The sequence below is a fragment of the Opisthocomus hoazin genome, chromosome Z (genome assembly GCF_030867145.1).
Source record: "Opisthocomus hoazin isolate bOpiHoa1 chromosome Z, bOpiHoa1.hap1, whole genome shotgun sequence".
In the NCBI taxonomy this organism is placed as follows: Eukaryota; Metazoa; Chordata; class Aves; order Opisthocomiformes; family Opisthocomidae; genus Opisthocomus; species Opisthocomus hoazin.
In genome coordinates, this window is record NC_134454.1 from 19,479,803 (window position 1) to 19,500,517 (window position 20,715).

The 20,715-nt window shown below is 37.3% G+C and overlaps 1 protein-coding gene across 3 annotated transcripts in view; it reads left to right on the forward strand.

Moving 5' to 3' along the window:
* RIC1 (RIC1 partner of RAB6A GEF complex) overlaps window positions 1–20,253 on the forward strand; it is a 50,997-nt gene extending 30,744 nt beyond the window's left edge. The window contains exons 5-26 of one of the 3 annotated variants that reach the window (XM_075410661.1): window positions 97–239; window positions 479–615; window positions 1,584–1,675; window positions 2,745–2,833; window positions 3,828–3,972; window positions 4,482–4,530; window positions 5,395–5,544; window positions 5,884–6,087; window positions 7,484–7,522; window positions 7,792–7,902; window positions 8,487–8,576; window positions 9,180–9,340; window positions 10,316–10,454; window positions 12,330–12,446; window positions 13,372–14,100; window positions 14,459–14,617; window positions 14,726–14,859; window positions 15,721–16,007; window positions 16,801–16,995; window positions 18,942–19,119; window positions 19,269–19,457; window positions 19,862–20,253. In XM_075410661.1, the coding sequence (XP_075266776.1) occupies window positions 97–239; window positions 479–615; window positions 1,584–1,675; window positions 2,745–2,833; window positions 3,828–3,972; window positions 4,482–4,530; window positions 5,395–5,544; window positions 5,884–6,087; window positions 7,484–7,522; window positions 7,792–7,902; window positions 8,487–8,576; window positions 9,180–9,340; window positions 10,316–10,454; window positions 12,330–12,446; window positions 13,372–14,100; window positions 14,459–14,617; window positions 14,726–14,859; window positions 15,721–16,007; window positions 16,801–16,995; window positions 18,942–19,119; window positions 19,269–19,457; window positions 19,862–20,147 (3,823 nt within the window). In that variant the 3' untranslated portion in view covers window positions 20,148–20,253. The remainder of the gene's footprint in view (window positions 1–96; window positions 240–478; window positions 616–1,583; window positions 1,676–2,744; window positions 2,834–3,827; window positions 3,973–4,481; window positions 4,531–5,394; window positions 5,545–5,883; window positions 6,088–7,483; window positions 7,523–7,791; window positions 7,903–8,486; window positions 8,577–9,179; window positions 9,341–10,315; window positions 10,455–12,329; window positions 12,447–13,371; window positions 14,101–14,458; window positions 14,618–14,725; window positions 14,860–15,720; window positions 16,008–16,800; window positions 16,996–18,941; window positions 19,120–19,268; window positions 19,458–19,861) is intronic. The other 2 variants (XM_075410663.1, XM_075410662.1) reach the window with 2 other exon arrangements.
* The last annotated feature ends 462 nt before the right edge of the window (window positions 20,254–20,715 follow it).

The following is a 20,715-nucleotide window of genomic DNA, read 5'->3' on the forward strand; positions in this document are numbered from 1 at the left end:
CGAGAGCAGTAATATGGTGTTTGTTACATTAATTGATTTTTTTCTGTGAGGTTGATTTGAGATAGTTTTTTAGAGAATGACAAATGCATTTGTTAGTTTGCAGTCCACTTTAGAGGATCTACTTGTTGCTACTACTGATGGATTTCTCCATCTCGTTCACTGGGATGGTATGACCAATGGAAGGAAGGCCATCAACCTCTGTACAGTTCCATTTTCTGTGGACCTCCAGTCTTCTCGAGGTAAGTTTTGGGGGTTTTTTATTGCTTATTATAGTTGACTGTTGGTGAAATGCCATCTAATACAAAATTTTACCTCTGTTCTCAAGCAGAGGTAAGAAAAATGTGCCCTTTGTAAATGTAAACAAAACAGCCTGTTTAAATTACTTTTTTCTGTGAAGTAATAAGTAAACAACTGAGAAGTCTGTTGGCTTGCAATATCACTGTGTTGACATGTTTTTAAATTACTGTTATTTTCTCAGCAGGTTCATTTTTGGGCTTTGAAGATGTTTACATCAGAGATATGGAATACTGTGCTACACTTGATGGTTTTGCTGTTGTTTTTAATGATGGCAGAGTTGGTTTCATTACACCAATGTCAAGAAGATTTGCTGCTGAGGTATATTTCCTTTAGCATTTCTAGTATGCGCTCTACAATAAATGTGTTTTCCTTGGTCTCTGCATTTCAGTTAGCTTTCTACTTTAAATTCTGTTCAGCTGCAAAGAAATTAAAATTTGGCAACTGCTTAAGAGGTAACATAAGAGCAAGACTATATTTCATACCATAATTTGAATTAGATTGTTCTAGGGATAGTACCTGTCTATGGGAGAGCATAATTAATAGTAGATTTAATTGTTCTTTATTGCTTCAAAATATTGTTATAGTTTGAGGTCGTGTACTGTCTCTGAGACAGATTTCCTGTTGCTAGTTATAAGTGGGAAGATAAGAGGTGGTTTCTCCTACGACTAATTACCGTAAGTGCTATTTCTAGCTTTTAGCTGTAATCAAGTCTAACTCTTCTCATTATGACAAGCATACTTCAGAATTTGCTTTAAAGAATTCTTTTCTAGGTTGGGTGTTTCCTTACCTGTAATTCAGCCCATAAACTGTACTAGATTTTGTCACTAGATCTATTTAATTATAGAAAAACACAGAAGGATTTATGTAGTCTGTCCCAGACTCCTTCACACACTTAAAATATCTGCAATTTCAGCTGTTGCAGATGAGAATTTGTTTTCCTGTTTTGTGTTTTGTCTTCATACTTAGTACCATGTACTGATTTGTATGCAGTGTCAGGGATATTCTTGCCTTATAGATATTGGCTTACTTTGGTTATTCAGAGATCTTTCTGGCATCTTTCTGTAATTTTTATTAAGAACAATGAAATTAGTTTTACGTATACTGGATTTTGTTTATCTGAGCCATGTCAGATAAGCTTGACATTTGCAACAGAAATCTCCTGAGGTGATGAAGGTCAACTGGCAGATCTGTAATATGGCGTACATGGGTAGCCCATGGGTAGAAACTGACTCTCCTGAATAAAAGCACTGTTTAACCAAAAATTCTGTGAATTCTTTTTTTTACAGCAGCTTCGTGGTGTCTGGGCACAAGATGTGATTGATGGAACTTGTGTGGCAGTAAATAACAAATACAGGCTAATGGCATTTGGATGTGCCAAGTAAGTTTCATAAGGCTGGTTCAATGGCGGGGGGCATGATTTCGTTATAAATCTTAAGTTTCTTCTTAGCACGTTGTGTTGGAGGAGCTGTAAAGATGAAAATGATCAGTCTTCCTAGAGATGGTATAATCTGCTCTGTGAAGAAGGTAAGAGGGAAATGGAAAGAAATGATTGCCTGCCTGAACTGCAGTTGAAATTGAAGCTTGCTGTTCAGCTCTGGAAAAAAATGAAAAGGTGGCTGGACCAGTAGCAAGAGTTGGAAAGTGGTGCTGCGCTACTAATCTCAAAGCAGGATTATAAAGTCAGTTGTAAGCAGTTAATTGTAATAGTATTGGACAAGAATGAGCACTTCGCACCCAGCTAAGAAAATGTTCTGTGAAATGTTGATTTGGTCAGGAAAAATGCTGCCGGTTTGAGTAACTGTGAATATTTATAAATCAGATGTTGCAAAAGTGCTTTTAGTTGTGGTGTTTTGCTTACTGCTCCTTCAAGACAATTCCTCCTGTATAGTACTAATATTTTACTGATAGCTGATCTAGACTGCAGTGCTTTTTTTAAAAAAAATGTGTATTTGTTTTTTAGAGTATTTCTAAACATCTGGGTAGTTTAGTCTTCAATCATCTCCTTCAGAAATAGTATTCTCGGTTGTAGTAACAATGCAGTGTGTTGGTGTTTGCCCCTGGAACAGTTAGTACAATTCATTGATCTTGGTATGTGCTAGTGTGCTTCTGATACAACTTCAGCACTGAGTGAATACTGGCTTCCCTCATGTATTGTCTTGCGGATGGAAGACATAAATTTATGTGGATTGTGTGTGTGTGTATTTTCAGTGAATGAAATAGTCTTAGTGGATTGGTTATTGTAGGACTGGTGTTTTGGATCCTTCACTGCCTTCTGGAAAGTCTCTTACAAATTTGTGTCATAAAGTTCTTTGAGTGTTACTTGACATGATGTTTCTGTTCTAGATAAATTTGGTATTAGTGAGAAAAAAGCAGCATTTATTAACCTCTTGAAACTGATGAGAAATCCAAACGGTCTGTAGTCTAAATGCATGTGTAATCTCTTCCAGCGGCTCTGTGCAGGTTTATACGATAGATACCACCACTGGCGCCATGCAGTTTTCTCATAAATTGGAGCTGACACCAAAACAATATCCTGGTGAGCTACTTTTATTGCTAGAATTTTCCAACTGTTTTATATTTCTGATATAAAAAATATTTTTATCTTTGCCTAGTTAACAACTACTTGTTGTTTGCATTATTACTGATGGGATTAATATTTAGTCTTGCACGTTTGTAGTAATGTACTGTTGCAGAATTGTTCTTTTAGCTGCTTGCTTGTGACTGACTTTTGGATGTGTTTCATCTGTGAGAGTCTGGGGTTGTTTTTGTGTTTGGTTTTTTTTTTGTGCTAAATATGAATCTGAGTTAGTAGTTTACAGACAGCGCTGCTTCTGGTTGTTCCTTTTTAAACACTGCAGATCTTAGTAGTTCCCACAGGTAGTCTTGACATTACTTTTCCATTACTCACCTGAGAAAATGAGAGATCGTTGTCAAAACAGATAATGAATATAGTAGAGGTGTGAATTAACTTGAAACAATTGACATGTAGGGTACAGAAAAAAATTTGAGTAATCCAGCACCCTGTCTGAACTGCAGTTAACAAAAGCTCAGTGGAATTTTTCGCGCAGTAATAAAGAGTATTGCAGGCTTGAAAGTGAGGAACATATGGAGTGGGTAAATGGCGTCCTCAGCTGAAAATGTGTGTGCCTGTTAGATTTCAACAAAAAAATAAAACCTGTAAATAACAGAGTTTTACGGTTGTGTTAAGTACCAAAAGAAGAGGTTTCAACGGTGACTATAAAATGTCAGAATTACAGTTCTGTGGTTGTGTCATTGCACAGTGTGTTACTGGCCTGTTTTCACGTGTTGTTAGTTTCCTGTGAAACCAGGCATGTATTGGAAATAAAAACGTTAATTCTTCACTTCCTGCTTATTTATTTTGAAATGGTCAGTTTGATGAATGCAGCAAAGAAGTTAATTGAAAATCAAATATTTCTTTACATATATTTTTGCTTCTACTCTTATGGTGAAAGCGCTTGAAGGACATTTGATGTTTTTCACATGGTATTTTATTGTCTGTTTTTAAACAGATATTTGGAATAAAACAGGACCTGTTAAACTAATCAGATGGTCACCTGATAGCTGTGTTGTGATGGTGACCTGGGAATGTGGAGGCTTGTCCTTATGGAGTGTTTTTGGTGCTCAGCTTATCTGTACTTTAGGAGGTGACTTTGCGTGAGTATCTTTAATGAAATTATAAAATGTTTCATTAGAAACTTTTGTTTTTCTAATTAAAAACATTTAATTAGAAACTAAATCACTGAATTAGCTTTTAAAAATCTTTTCCATTATAATCATTCAGATACTGGAATCATTGAATAATATTTAGGAGAGGATTGTTTGAATATAAATGAAAATGTATTATTTTCTTTTTGTAGTGCTCTTTTTGGCCATAAAAATGAATTATCCTAAAGGCAGGCTTTAGCAGGCAAATATTAAAATTCCCTCAGTGTCAGTATGTATTTGCTGAAAATGTGCTAACACCCAGAAATCACAGTTCAGAGACTTTGTGCTCGACATCTGACAATTCCTTTGCCTTTTAGACAGTGTCATGGATCAAACAGGCTTTATAGTTTGAGGTGAGGTTCAGTATAGAACCATATGACAATAGAAAGATGGGAAGATAATTTCCTATTTTGGTGAAGTTGTTTCCAAACTCAAACTTACTCTGTTCTGTTTTTAAGGTATCAGTCTGATGGTGCCAAAAAGGACCCTCTAAAGATCAGTTCTATGGTAAATATGAATGTAAAAATACTGTAATAGGATGGCTATTAATTTTTAAAATTATTTTTAATAAAACAGATTTTCACAAAATTCAGAGTGCGATGAAACACAGAACACCACTCATTGTAAACTTACTTATTTCCCTACAATTACTAGCTTACCATTGGCTGTTGAAGTAGCTCAACTGAGAATATGAACTGAAGAGAAGCTTAACTGCTGTTGTTTTAATACAGAATAATTAACATGAAATCTTGCTAGTTTGTCAAATCAGTAGATGTTGATAAATATCAAACACAGTCTTTAAGGCCTCTTTTACAAAGCGTGATGAATTTTGTACAATACTTCTATGACGTGATTTTATTTATGTATTGCCTGGTTACTATGAAGGTTGACAGTTTTACACATGCATCCCAAGCGGATGTACGTATTTGCAAGGACAGTACAATGTACCTTCTAAAAAACTCCAGAAACTGAAATTCTGATACTGTTGTATTTAATGGACAACAACCAATGTTGTTTTGGGATCAGGATTTTTTCATACCTGGTTCTGTTTGTGTCTTTGTTGCTTTAAGCTGCAAACCAAACAGTCTCTGTTACTTAGGTGAATGTCTTGTATAGTTACTTTTCATTTAATCCAACCAGGTTTACAGAAAAAAGAAAAGAATTTAAGCTAGATTCTTACTGTTGCTTGTGGGGTTTATTGCTACAGGTTACTTACGATTCCTATGATGATACATTTTAGAACTCCAAATTATATGGTTTTTTACCAGGCTCATGTCTATCATAAGATCAGTTACAGTAAGTTTCTGTAATTCTTGTTTTCTGAGAATATATAATGTTGGTTTTGGGTCTTTGTTATTCTTTTACATTCAGACATGGGGATCAGAAGGGTATCATCTGTGGGTTGTTGATGGGAATTCTTCAAACGTGAAGCCTGAAAGTGGTGGAATTAGTGAAGCTAGCCAATTTGGTATTCTGCAGTTTCATTTCATCAAGAGTGCACTCACTGTTAATCCTTGTATGGTAAGTTTTTTATTGATAAATTCCCTTATTTTAGAGCATATTTCCATTTTTCAGGTGATCTCTGAGTTATTTTCTTAACAGGTTTTAGGTCTGTTTTTCAGCCATTAGATTGCTCTTCCTTTTTTGTCATTAAGTCTTTGAAGTAGTGCTTTGAAAATATTGCTATGCCATACTCTAACGTAAAACCTACTAGTAGATAGTGATGCAAAACCTGAGAACTGCCTTAACGCTTATTTTTCGTATTGTTTATGTAGAACCTGTTACTATATTGATCGTGTGTTTTCTTTTATCTTCTGTACATGGAGTTGAAGGTTTCTTTTTGTTTTGTTTTTAATGTAGAGTAACCAGGAACAAGTCCTCCTGCAAGGAGAAGATCGCTTGTATTTGAACTGTGGAGATGCAACACAGGCTCAGAGTCCCAGAAATAGTTCAGCGCACTCTGAAGATAAGCCTACCAGGGAGAGAGGCCCATTTTCAGATGGCAGTTTAGATTCTCAGGGTTTAAGCACTTTACTAGGACACAGGCATTGGCATGTTGTACAGGTAATTGTCACTGGTTCCCTGTATGTGCTCTGTGCTTGCAAGAGTTTATAGGACTGGGATCTGCAGCTGATCTCATGACTCTGGCCTACCTTTTTCCTCTAGTGTGAGATCATTGACTTTTTATTGCCTCTTGGGTTACTGTCTGGTACAGTTTTTTCTTATTGCCAGATGGTGAAGGAATGTTGTCTGTCTCAGCCTTGTGGCTATGAGTTTGTGTCCTAGCCAATAAAAAAATCTGAATGTCTCTTTTAGTTCAGGAAGAAGTAGTTATATTAGCTTCCTGTGCTTTGAAAGGGAGAATAAGTGCAACATGCAATAAATCCTTTAGGGATTTGTTCTGTTATTTATGCAAATTGCGTTAAGCATATTCCACTGATGAATGCAGCCTTTGGACTTTGGCTGTATTTTCAAGTAGTGTTAGATGGCATCTATTTAAGCATGTAATTAAAACGTCACAATATTAAGCTTGCAAAGACATTATTTCCAGTGGTAGTAATGGCACAAATTCTACTTTTCTCTGTAATAAAGAGGAAAAAATAAATAACTTTTAATCTGTAATTCTAATGTGTCATCTTCCGTGCTTGATTTGGTAGGTATTTTTCTACATAGAAGGTCCACAAGTTGTTTTTGACATAGTGCATGAACTGATATTATTAAACAGCATGTGACTCTCGGAATGTATGTCAGGTTCTAGACATTGTTGAATTTGCACTTCAGCTGGCCATGTAACTCTTCAGTCTTCTGAAACTGGCGTAGGAAGGGGAAGTCCTCATTCTGTGTAGGAGTAAAACTGACACAATTGCAATTTCTGTGGGAACCAGGATGCCCAGGAGAACAGCCTGTGGCTGAGTAATGAGGGTGCTTACTGCCTTGTATCAGACCAAGTACTGGCATTTGAACCTGGATTTGTATTATCCCATGTGATATGAAGAATCCAGGATCAAGATTTAATTTGACATATTCCAGTCAAGTGCTCTCATAACAAGAATTTTAGATGTGCTGGTGTGTATTTCTGATGGGATTAGAAATTTCACGGAAAGTCCCTCTTGAATGTTGCATTTATCAGAACTTGTATGTTCCTGTGAAAGGTTCTGATGGAGTAGAAGTATCTAGGGGTGGAGAAGAGCAAATTTTAACGTTTCATCTCTAATGTAGTATTAGATGGTTTGTGTTGTTAATGCATTTCTATATTTCTTGCATTAAAAACAGGCTAATGTTTAGGCTTCACTAACTTTCTTGAGGGGGGGAAGTAATTGTATTTAAAAAAGAAATCCTAACATTAAAAACCTTTAAACTGGATATTGTACAAATTCCTTCAGAACATTGTAATTTATCACTACTTTAGTAGTGCTTGGTATAGTTATGTGGTTTTGGTTTTCTCTTTTTTTTTTTTTAGATTCATAGTACGTATCTAGAGAGCAACTGGCCTATAAGGGTGAGTTGTTTTAAGAATATGTTCTTGTTTCTTTAAAAGTATTCAGTTTTCATAACTGTCTCTTACGGTTGGATGAGCTCTGTAAGATGAAGTAATTGTTTTAAATTACAGAAAGAAGAATATGTGTTGGGCAGTAAAGTAGAAAACATGAAGATGCTTCACAAGTTTTGACTCTGACTTTATATTGCCTTGTAGTGTTGTACTTGGGTAGGATATATCATTCAAAAAAGTTTTGTCCTGAGGTTCTGGTTTTTTTTCTCTTTGAACAGTTTTCAGCTATTGACAAGCTTGGACAGAATGTAGCTGTTGTTGGCAAGTTTGGTTTTGCACATTATTCTTTACTCACCAAAAAATGGAAGCTGTTTGGAAATATTACACAGGTGAGACGTTATAGTACTTTATTCAGGTGTACTGGGGTGGTTGTATTTGTTGGAATGTGACTCTTGGAGAAAATTTAAAAATGTCTTTTTCAAATAAACAACTTGTAGACACACTTGGAATTAGGGGTGCTGGTTTTGCATGCGTTTTTCATAAAATGGCTGAAATGGTTATCTTGTGGCTTTGGCACAATAATTTGTGTCTGATTATTAAAAGGTTTCCAAATGTGAGTGTATAGTCAGACACTTCCACATGTCTTATCTGTGATCTGGTGAGAAACGTAGCTCTGGATGCCAAGCTTGTAAATTCTGGCCAGAAGCAGAAAGGTAATTTGAGAGAGTTCAGGGATGCCAGTAGCATAAGGAACTGTGGAGCTGTGTTTTGTGGGATGGTGTTTGTCCTTCACATATTATTCTTTAGTGCTTTGTTTTTTTTAAACAACAAAAATTTCATATACATAGATTGTTTTGCCACTATCAGTAAAGCTTATAGAGATCATGTATGGTTTTCAGAAATTACCCATAGAATGTATGTGTGTATGTATATGCATATAAAAATACATTTATATATGTCATTTTCTTTTCAGGAGCAAAATATGATGGTAACAGGTGGCTTAGCATGGTGGAATGACTTCATTGTGCTTGCATGTTATAATTTAAATGACCATCAGGAAGAGGTGAGGTATTTTTCTTCAAAGTAAATAAATCATGCTTAGAATGTCTGATCTGTTCAGTAATACAGTAATATTATAAATATGAAAAGCTTGATACATAGGTTGCTTTAGGTCATGTTCAGAAATTCTTTATTAATACATAAGTAATTCTTTGCAGAAAAGCTTACTATTGCTATTAAAAACTATTTTCTGCTGACTACCATGAAGGTACTCATTGTTCTGAAAACTTTATGACATTTTTGCATGTTAGCATGAAGCCTATTTTGAGTTATCTAGTTGCAGTATTGTGGAACACTTTTGTAAGGCCTTAAATTAGATAGGCAGAAGACGTTTACTTACTCTTTGCTTTTTAAAATTGATAAATAGAACTCCTTCCTTATGTTTGTTGTTCAGCACTTCAGATTTGGCTGTACTGTTCTTTATCCACTTTGGATGCAGTAATAAAAAGCAACGGATAAAACATTTGATGAAAGAAAAAGCCAGTAATGTATCTTGCTAGAAATCCTTGACAGCCATTCCACAAAAACAAAAATAATTGAACACGGAATTACTATTAGTTTGCTGGTAAAACAGAACCTGTATTCAAACTACTCTTTTTCCTTGAAGCTGAGAATCTACCTGCGAACATCTAATCTTGACAATGCATTTGCACACATCACCAAAGTGCAAGCAGACACGTTACTACTGAGTGTCTTCCGGGACATTGTGATATTGTTCAGAGCAGATTGTTCCATTTGCCTTTACAGTATTGAGAGAAGGCCTGAAGGGTGAGTATCAGTATCTAAATGCTTTTGTACTTGTAAAGCTCTTCTGAGTAAATTCTAATGATAATATAAGGTTATTGAATAACTTGTGGAGTCAGATTTTATAAAATACAGAGGGGTAAGTGTTATCTGTATGCACAAGTGATAGTTCAGGAGTGTTGTCATTTGCGTGCATGGAGATAACCATGTTAGGTGTTAAGGTAGTGACTGAGACATGCGTGTTTCCAGGTGTCTGTACAGACATGTTCTAGCTGATAGGAGCTTGAAAACTGAATATAAACAGAAGGTACTAAAATGCACCCACATATTTGAATATTTCTACTAAAAAATGTTTGTAACATTAGGAGTTGGGGTGGGTGTGGCAGAGTAGCAAAGATGAAGAGAGGAAAAAGTTTGGTCTGTGGTATGGTTGTGAGGAGCTATTTTGGTGCAAAAGAAGTAGCAATATAAGAGCCAGATACTTTCAGACAGTTGAAGATTAATGAACCTAAGGAGGACAAAGATTCCCGGGTAGTTTTCAAAGTGCCTAAGCAGGTGATTCTTCTTACAATTATGGTAACTTGGCTTCAGCAAGAAGGGACCTTTTTTTTTAGCAGAATGCAAGCTGTTGCTTTAGGGGAAAATATTTTCAATGGTTTTCAAAGGGAATTCCAACAAATTCCAAACCCCAGAAATGTCTTGTCTTCTTGAAAGGTGAATATAGTCTTATCCTGAAGTATCTGATGTTGTCTTCTGTCACTTCGTGGCTGTATTCCCCAAAACTATCAAGATAAAGTAGCCTAACTTGGGTTTATTTGGTAACTTTATGTAGAATAGATGCGTGGGCCTGTGTGATTTCTAGTTAAAGGAAATTTGGTCTGTAGATTAAACTATTTTCTGAGGTTAAGTTGCTTAATTTCATTAGGTTTACTTCAGGATACTAATTTTTATGTTAAATACTATTTTAAAATCACTGAACATAGTCATCTTTCCTTTCAGTCTTAACACTACTGCCAGTATCCAAGTTCTTCAAGAAGTGTCCATGTCTCGGTACATTCCTCATCCTTTTCTTGTAGTGTCTGTTACGTTGACATCGGTGAGGACAGAGACTGGCATCACCTTGAAGATGCCTCAGCAGGTAACAGGTCTATAGTACCCAAAATTCAAAAGAATCAGGGCCTGGATTTTTTAGCTCAGTCCTCAAAGGTTACCTGGCTCATGAATCAGTGGTTCTTCTAGGGGGTAGAATGTCGAATGTGTTTTTTCTGATGCTTGTTATATAGACATTTTATGTGTGATTTGGGGTGGTGGTGGAAATAAACTCCAAACTCTTACTTCTATTTCATATCTTCTCTTGTCATCTTGTAAAGTTTGGGGCCAAATCTTGGAGGAAAAATGAAACTTCACTATGTCAAGGGTGTGTTTTTCTATTGTGTATTAAAAGTTTAACGTCAGAGCAATCCATGACATTAGGAAGTGCCGTTCTTGCAGCAATAGGTCCATTACTCAAAGAATAAACAGAAAAAAGGAAAAGATGGCGTATGACCCTATAAGGTGATGTCTAGTCAACTTCGTACTACACTAAAATAAAGTAATATAATCTCTTCCACTAGTTATGTCAGGAGATAGGCCAACAGCCAAACAACGACTAAAGTGTGAAGGTGAAGCCCTGTCTTAACTCCAGGAAATGATTCACGCCACTGAATGCATGGTGCAAATGGAACTTGGATTTTTGTTATCTGTGGTGTAAACAAATCAAGCTTAACTATATGAGTAGCTGCAATATGAAGCATATTTTCTTGTTGGAACAGCTACCCTAAGATAGTTTGGAAGTTGCATTGTCTGTGAGGCAAGCCCATAGACGTGCAAAGGTGCATATTTTTCTCCGCATACCAAAGCCACTGGCAGATATGAACGCAATGGCACAGATGCAAAATCTGAAGGTTTGTGCTTGCTTCCTTCAGTTCATTCTAATTTAGTGTCCCACAATGCTGAACATGTGTCCTGAGACTTTGATACGATCTTAGACAAGGGCATAAAAGGCAACATGCTTGTGGTTTTCTAGTCCATCTTGCTGTGAAACAATATCCTTATTCCCAAACTGCCTGACCTATGGTGTTTCCTAATTTTGAGAAAATGCTACTGAAACTTTAGAGCACTAGTCATATTTTAAACTTAGCTTCAGACTGGACAAATATTACCCCTTTTCTCTCTAAATAAGAGCTCATATCTTCAAACTTTGTCAATCCTTCTGATAAACAAAAAGTATTAATGTTAGTACTGAATATGAGACCGCACTGTAGACATGTAGACTGACTTAGTGGAGTGTGTCAGCCTTTTCAGTGTTGTTACCTACTGTTGACCTTAACCCTTGGTGCTGTAAACTTACCATACAGGCCCTCTACCCACCTCATGCACAGCATGGTATTAGCTCCAGTGACTTGGTGTAAAATTAAAATGAAACAATTCTGAAATAAATCTTCGGAAAGAATACTTTGCTTTGTTGATGTACCTAACTAGAAAGACTTTTCTCTGACTGCAGCTTCTAAAAGTTCAAGATGCTGTACAAGTGTGGCTAAACTTTTTTGGCTCAGCTCTTTTTGGCATTTTTTTACCAGTGTTAGTCTTTGCAGTCAGATACTGGCAATCATATAGTGGTGATACTGATAAGAACACAGAGCTCTATTTTTTTTAAAATACTGGTGGCTTGCCCTTGCCAACAGGCATAGTTGGAAAAAACCCATGTCAAATAAACATGTGGAATGAATCTAGTGAACAAAAAACCTTCTGGTATTTACTCCTTTGCACAAGTGCTACATAAATCAGTCTATCCGTAGGTACACAGTTCTGCTTGATTTTTCTGGGTCATTCTGCGCTGAATTTGGTTGTTAGTCATCTCTGTATGGCAGTGCAGTTCATTTACTCTTTTTATTCTGGGTTTGTATTGTGGTTAGGGGTGAAGCGATGTATTCAAAAAACTTAAATAATTTGCATGATGCTCTTTTCTCCTTAGGCTTGTGAGGCTGAAAGTATTATGCTAAACTTAGCAGGACAGCTCATCATGTTGCAAAGGGATCGATCTGGACCCCAGATACGAGATAAGGATAATAATCCTAATCAAAGGAAGCATGTGAGTAAATATATGTGGCATATTATATATGGCTTCAAAGATGTCAGTGAATGAAGAAGTTGTGGAAGGGAGTGGTCAGGCATGAAGAAAAGGGGTCTATAATGCAAGGCAATGTCTACACTTACAAGCTGAATTGTTCGCTGGAAGTAAATCGCTACTCCTGTGATTTTTTTTTTTTCTCTCTCTAAGAACCTGTGAAACGTTATCACTTAATTGTGTGAATGTTTAACTAAAGTGTTTAGTACTTTTGTTTACTACTTGTATTGCAGTGAAAGATACGAGCTTTAAGCATAAAGGTCCTGTGCAAAATTTGGCTTGCTCTACTGACAGAAAATCTCCAGTCTATCTAAAACTGCTATGGGTGTTTATGGAACATTATCTTTTTTTGCAGAGTATGCTTACAAAGTTCCTAAAAACAACAGTAGTAGAAACCAGTGACTGAACTTTTCAATTTTTCTGTGCTGATAAAAACCACTTCTGCATGAAACAAGCACTTCAGGAGAATGAAATCTGAAAAGTTTAGATGAAGAGTTGTTTGCAGCTCAGTCAAACACTAGCAAATTTGGTGTTTGCAGTACTTCTGTGAGTTCTAAGTTGGACTCTTGGGCTAACTGAAGAAGCAGAGAGCAGGTTTTTATTTTCTGTCCTTTTGCTCACCCCTCTGGCTTCCTGACTAAGTATAAGGAAAAAGTGAAAGAAATGTCTTTTGAGTTTACGTAAGTAATAAGTGGTGTTTTCCCAGGTGCTGGGTTGCAGTTAAGGGATAAGCAGTTTTGTTTCTTCTTTGTTAGAAAAATAACATTTTTTGAAGAGAGCAGTTCTTGGCTGAAAAAGGTGTTCTGGTGAAGAGGCTAAAAAAAAAAAATCAAAAAAGGAATAATGAATTCTGATGTTGTTTTTCTTTTTTTTTTTTTTTTTTAAATAGCTGCCTTTTTGTGCTCCAGTTGTCCTAGCCCAGTCTGTTGAAAATGTATGGACTACTTGCAGGATCAACAAACAGAAACGCCACTTATTGGAGGCTCTGTGGCTCAGCTGTGGTGGGGCAGGTATGAAAGTCTGGCTTCCCCTGTTTCCCAGAGATCACCGAAAACCACATTCCTTTCTGTCAAGACGGATCATGCTGCCTTTCCACATCAACATATACCCATTGGCTGTTTTGTTTGAAGATGCCTTGGTTCTTGGTGCTGTTAATGACACTGTGCTCTATGACTGTTTATACACTCAAACCAGTGCTAGAGAACACTTAGAGGTTCTCTTTCCTTTCTCCATTGTTGAGAGAACCTCTCAGATCTACCTCCATCACATTTTACGCCAGCTCTTGGTTAGGAACCTCGGTGAACAAGCCTTGCTTTTGGCCCACTCCTGTGCCACATTACCATACTTTCCTCACGTACTAGAACTGATGCTTCATGAAGTGCTGGAAGAAGAAGCTACCTCGCGGGAACCCATTCCCGACCCTCTGCTTCCCACTGTGGCGAAGTTCATTACAGAGTTCCCCCTCTTCCTGCAGACAGTTGTTCATTGTGCTAGGAAGACAGAATATGCCCTGTGGAATTACCTTTTTGCTGCTGTTGGAAACCCGAAGGACTTATTTGAAGAGTGCTTAATGGCCCAGGACTTGGACACAGCTGCCTCTTACCTTATTATCCTGCAGGTAATGGTACCTCATAAATTGCAAGAGAGACGATTGTAATGGTTTAACCCAGCAGCCGGCAACTAAGCACTTACTAGTGTTGAAGTATTTAAAAAGTATTGTCATACTAAAGTTACACATGCTAAACAAATTTTTAGTTTAACAGCTTTCTATTGAGATTATGTCCAGTTATGAAGTGGGGGAACATCATGCAATGTAAGTAGTTAGTTTACTGTTGTAAAAAGGAAAATCATGGCATGAAATCTGCTTATTCTGATCTCTGGTATACTTGAATATTACATGATGTCACTCCACTTAAGAGGACTTTTGTTGCTCCATGGCGAAAGCAAATTACTGAATTACACTTTGTTACTTGCAGAATATGGAAGTTCCGGCAGTTAGCAGACAACATGCTACTCTCCTATTTAATACTGCCTTAGAGCAGGGAAAGTGGGATCTTTGTCGTCATATGATCAGATTTCTCAAAGCCATTGGCTCTGGAGAAACAGAGACACCTCCAGCTACACCAACAACTCAGGTTTGTGATGAAAATAGTAAATACTGTGCATCAAACCATGTATGATTAATCTTGCTATTATCTAGCATGTTTGCTCCTTTAACTGTGTTTGGGTTTTCTTGGTTTTAGGAACCTAGTTCAAGTAGTGGCTTTGAGTTCTTCAGACATCGCAGCATTAGTTTATCCCAATCAGCAGAGAATCTCCATAGCAAATTTAACTTGACAAAAACACTGAGTATGCCCTCTGGCCCATCTGGAAAAAGGTAATTGGTAGTAATGTCCTCTCCTTCCCCACTGTATTAGGTACTGTATGAACTCTTACCAATTTAAGTTACAGAATTACATTATGAGATAGTTAGATTTGTCATAGTCTCCCTCCACCTCCTTCTGCATTTGTGTTTTACTGACTCTTTGAATGTGTGCACCTCTCTTACGTTCTTGGGAGAATATATTCTCACACGTGTAAATACATGTGTGTGTGTGTTTGTGTGGATATATAGACAGACATGCTTACATCGATATTGTTGACCAAAACCCTCTGAATCCACTGGATGCACATGTAGTAATTTAAATAGCTAGTGAGACTGCCTGCCTTACATTTGAAGGATCTCTTTTGATGAAAGATATGTCTTGAACAGCTCACAGTACTGCAGCGTCACAGTATACATTGCACTGTGACAGTGTGAGCATCTTGATCTAGTACTGTGTTGCCAAGCCATAAACAGAGATTTTTACACTTTCAGATTAATCCCTCTCGAGTTTTGATAGGAAGAGTCCTAGACTAGTACTTGGCTTGTTCTCTAAACCTGTTTCTCAGAAGCCACTTTGCAGTGGCATCTGCCTTTTATCTCTCCTTCTTTACTTTTTTCCTGGATCACTAATAGTTTAATACTCTACGGACATTCCTGCTGTTGTAACTTCTTTCCCTTATGTCACTTACCTGTTGACAGAGCGGGATCTTCCTAGAGAGCATAAATAGCAAGGAATGGTGGAAAGTGCTTTTGTTGGTATACAGAAGGCTTCCACTACTACTCTGGTCACTCGATGTACTGTGGTTGTGGCCAACAGCCTTTGCGACTTGATTTTATAAGTCTTCATGTCACTGTTATCTGGTCTGTCTATAGGTGGAGTAAAGACAGTGACTGTGCTGAGAACATGTACATTGACATGATGCTGTGGCGGCACGCTCGGCGTCTGCTGGAAGAAATCAAGCTGAAAGACCTTGGCTGCTTTGCTGCACAGTTAGGCTTTGAGCTGATTGGCTGGCTGTGCAAGGAGAGAGCCAGAGCTGCCCGCGTGGAGGATTTCGTGTTTGCGTTGAAGAAGCTACACAAGGATTTCCTCTGGCCATTTCCAGTCATACCGGCTTCATCCATTAATTCACCTTTCAAGAATGGAAAGTACAAGACAGGTGCTGTAACATCTGAGTAGATTTGGACTAGGTTTCTCTCCTGTACTCCTGCACCCATCAGTCTGAATCTTCCTTCCTCAGTTCAGCCAAGCAAGAACGGGCTGAAGCTTGCCACCTGCACAGCTCTCTCCCACTGGGTGTGTTTTCGGAAGGGATTCCGTTTAGCAGACAGCATTTCTTGTGTAGTCTCATTACACTGCTGTTTCTGTTGAGGGTTTCTTCTTCCATCCTCAGCTGCACTGAACTGGGATCACTTTGTGCAGTTGTTGAGTTGAACATGGATATTGCTCTTTGAAGTAAATTTTGCTGTAGAAAATTACTAAAATCAACATTTTTGTATATCTTTAGATCAGTATTTGATTAACTTTTGTATATTTAAAAAAGAAATGTTACTAATATCTAACATTTTCTTTATGTTAAAGGGTAAGAATTTTGAGCACTTGCTGTAAACATCCTTTTTATGAATAATCTATCAGTTCACCAGTTTATCTTTTTAGGGCAGAGTTGATACCAGCTGCCAAGTCTTCCTCTTTTTGGTAGTAGCAGCACAATTATTTAGTTCCATTGACGCTAACAATCAGTTGATACTACTTTTATGCCAGTACTGACATAAAAAACTGATTAGAAATTCCTGAAATACCTAAACTTGCTGCATTCCCTTGATTTTTGTGATGTCTCAGCAAACTAATTGACTTAGACACAAGTTTTAGCTTCCTGAAATACCTGGAGAGAACTTTAAAAATTTCCTTTTTGATGGTTACATGACTTTCCTTTGGTGGGTTCTTTTCTTTAGCTGTGGGGGAGCAGCTGCTAAAATCTCAGTCTGCAGACACCTTTGTAAACATGGAAATGGACACAGGGATTTCAAACACACCTCGGAGTCGCAGCTGGCTTGGCACTATCAGCTCCTCCCAGAGAGAGATTGACACAGTTTCGTCTCATGGACCACACATGCAAGATGCGTTCCTTTCTCCTTTGCTAAGTAAAGGTTAGTCACTCTTACTTCTGTCTGCTTGTCTGAAAAATGCAGCTGGAAGTATGCACTTATATTTTGATATTTGCATGCCACTGCTGTAGTGTTGCTTCTCAACTGCTCATAACCGTAATTCAGAGAAGAAAAAAAAAAAAGAGGACTTGTTGAAAAGCGAACTGAAATTTTTGCAACAGAACAATAACGCCCATGTCATACATCTTTAAGTACTTGAAATGGAATATGGAATTGGTATTTGCTGAAGTTTCTGTCTGTGGTGGTAGCTTGAAATTTAGTGTTTTTACAGTCTGGCTGGCAAGAGTGTTCCAAGTTGTTTGTGGGTTTTTTTTTTTTTATCATCTTTGTCTCTTGCACAGGTCAGCCCCCTTGCACTCGTTGGCACTGTTACAATGCATGAACTTTCTGGTTTTGGATTTCTTCAGAAAGATATTAGATACATTCTTTACCGAGGAAGTTGAGGAAATTATAGTTCCATATAGTTTTCTTTTTTTCCTATGGCTTTGTTAAAGTTGCTTTTCTGAAAGCTCAAATGTATGATCAGCTTATGAAAATACAAAGGGGAATTTTATTCTCTGTATCTTTTCTGACCACAGTCAGAGACAGGAAATGTTTGTCTAACCATTGATCTCTTTTTTTTTTATTTTTTTATTTTTTTTTATTCCCTCTTGTCCTCAAGCATAGAGCAATATTTTCAACAGTATCTACATCATGTGATTTCCACTTCATTAGGGGAAAGACCTAAGTACCTAAGTGTGAACTATGGTCTCCCCAAGATGGTAGGGCTTCCTGTGAGAGTCAGAGCACTTGGGAGCTGCTACTTAACAAGTTTACAGGCTTTAAAATATGAAGAAAGAGTGAGGTTCTCTCCCTCCGCTTGGGCACTGCCTCATTCTATTTTCACTCGTGTTTCTCTTGTTCATTACTTCTGGAGACTGCAAGAATGTATTAGCTTTAAGTAAGTTTGTTACAGAACTCTCCAAAAAAGCATAATTTAAATGAGGAGAGAGGAGAATTTATTTCTCTTTTCATTGCACTATCTTGTACTGCTGTCTGCCACTACTGCTGTTTCTATAAACAAGTATCTCATTTGTTTCTGAACTGGATGAAGACCTTTGAGTTCAATGGACTTTGGTGTGCATTTTTTACCAGTTTATTTCTAAAGTGAAACTAAATTAATAGTCTTTAAAATGTTGTGAGCTGAATTCTAATAATAATAATTTTGCACATAACTAAATCAGCAGTGGTGTTTATGGGCAAGAAGCTAATGAATTAACTTTCTGACTTTCTAAACATTTTCCACAGAAAAGATGCATCTGCTTTAGTATGGAAACTGTTCTGGAGGGTGGGTGCCTTTATGACTCCTCACCTCTATAATGGTTTTAGTTTTGCTGCTACTGTGCCTGTGAAAATTCTGTGGCTACATCTACTCTTCAGATTTTTATTAGAAACACTTACTTCTTTTTGTAATTTGTGCAGGTAAATATTAACATTACCATTCAGAATCTCCAGGGTTTTGTATGAAAAAATAACTTGCTATTGCATCTTCATTTTTAACAAAGTTAAAGGTTGAGAAAGCAGTATCTCTAGACAGACTGCAACCCTTCCTACAGACTTCATTCTAGGATTATAGTATGCAAGAGGCTGTCACCAGGCTCTTACAATGATTGCTAGCACATCTTCAGGATCCCTTATTGATATCATTCTGCAGAATTATTTGTATAGAAAAACTGCTGCATTCCTGCAATAGTGCTGCTGTGTAGTATGACAAGAGGAATGCTGAAGTGAGATGGTCAGTATGGCTGAAGTAATGTCTCAGCACTGTGATACACAGCAAAGCATTACTGTGTAATTTGTCAGTTTCTATAGGAAGTAGTTCAGAAATTCTGAGTCTTACTAAAGTAGGTAGTTTCTTTTTCTCTTATGTTTCTGAGTGTTTTTGATAGGTGACGAATGCAGCATTGGTTCAGCAACAGACCTGACTGAAACAAGTTCTATGGTGGATGGTGACTGGACCATGGTGGATGAGAACTTCTCCAGTCAAAGTTTAACTCAGTCGGAGCTAGAACATATCTCTTTAGAACTGGCTAGTAAAGGGCCGCACAAGTCACAGGTCCAGCTGCGGTAAGTAACGTGATCTTTGCATTTGAAACTTAAAATGACTAGTGCACAGCATTAGAAGAATTAGGAGAAAGGAACACTGTCTACAGAATCACACTGGGATTTTGTCTTCAGAGCGGAAAAAGAAATAAGTGGACTGTTTTTCCATGCAGGTACTTGTTACATATCTTCATGGAAGCAGGATGTCTGGATTGGTGTATTATCATAGGCCTTATCCTCAGAGAATCTTCAGTAATCAACCAGGTTTTCAGTATAATGCAATCCTCTGATATTGATGGAGAAATCTGTCAGAATATCAAGACTGGCCTATATGCTGTTGACAAATGGGCTTCTACAGATTGGTAAGTGTAATTTTCCACCTTCACTTTAATTCTGGTTGTAGATAACTAGTTACTTAAAAAGATAACTTTGAGTTATCTCAGCCCTAGCTGAAACAAGTATTTAAAAGCACTTTTGCAGAATATTTCAGGACAGTCACTTAATACTGTTGTGATCACACTGGGGGGGGGAAAACCCACAACCCCAAAACAACCAACCCACCAGCTTTTATTGTTTGAGTACAGTTGCCTTTTTCCCCTCTGTTTAAAAAACAAACAAAAAACAAAAAAACACCTAAGTTTCTGTATAAGAAGGATTATAGAAGATACTTACATTCACCATCTCCCAAGAAATGCTGCTTTTCAGGCGTTATGACAGAAGTACTATTTTTTTTAACTCATGGTGTTCTGTACCATTATTTTCCTAGCCCAGGGTACAAGCCATTTCTAAATATCATCAAACCACAGATCCAGAAACTAAGTGAAATAGCAGAAGAGCAAGTACAGCCTGAAGCTTTTCAGCCAGTGAATCCTTCTAAGGTTACCGAACAACCGAACCCCAGAGCTGAGGAAAGCAGGACTTCATCTAGCCATGGCACTAATCCTCAGAGTGATGCTGGCAACAGCAGTGCAAGCAGGCACGAAGAGGACAGGTCCAAGACTGAGGATGAGGATTCATTCCAAGAAGGCCGTTATGACTGTACTGTGTCTTAAAAGGAGGATTAACAACTTCCCAAACATCAGGTGTGAAAGGAAGCAAACCAGCTCTTAGACATGCTTCCATGTTTTGGATTTGAACTCTCTTTTTCTTTTTTTTTTTTACATATATATATATATTTCAATCTTTGAAATCTTTAGTGGGGATAACTAAGCAGCAGTTTCATCTAATGATTTCAAAAGGAGGCAAGACTTTTTTTTTTTTTTATCCAATCTTCAGACTGCAGCTTTAGGTTTTGATACTTCCAATAGTGTTGAGAGGCAGTGAATACATAAGGAGACAGGTTCAGGTAATGTTCATCAGTACCTTTACATCACCAACACATGTTCTCGAGAAACTACTTATCTCTGGCTTGAGTTTAAAAGATGAAGAGGGGATTAAATTTAAAAACTGTGATCCTTCGCAGCTTGCCTGCCTAAGAAATATCTGATGAATGCAGTTCAGATTGGTTTGATATTCGTATTTTGTATTAAAGGACTGTAAAATACATTGTATGTTTTTGTGAATACTCTTGTACAAATACTCGAGGATGTACCATATTTGAAGGTACCTGTATGTATTGTG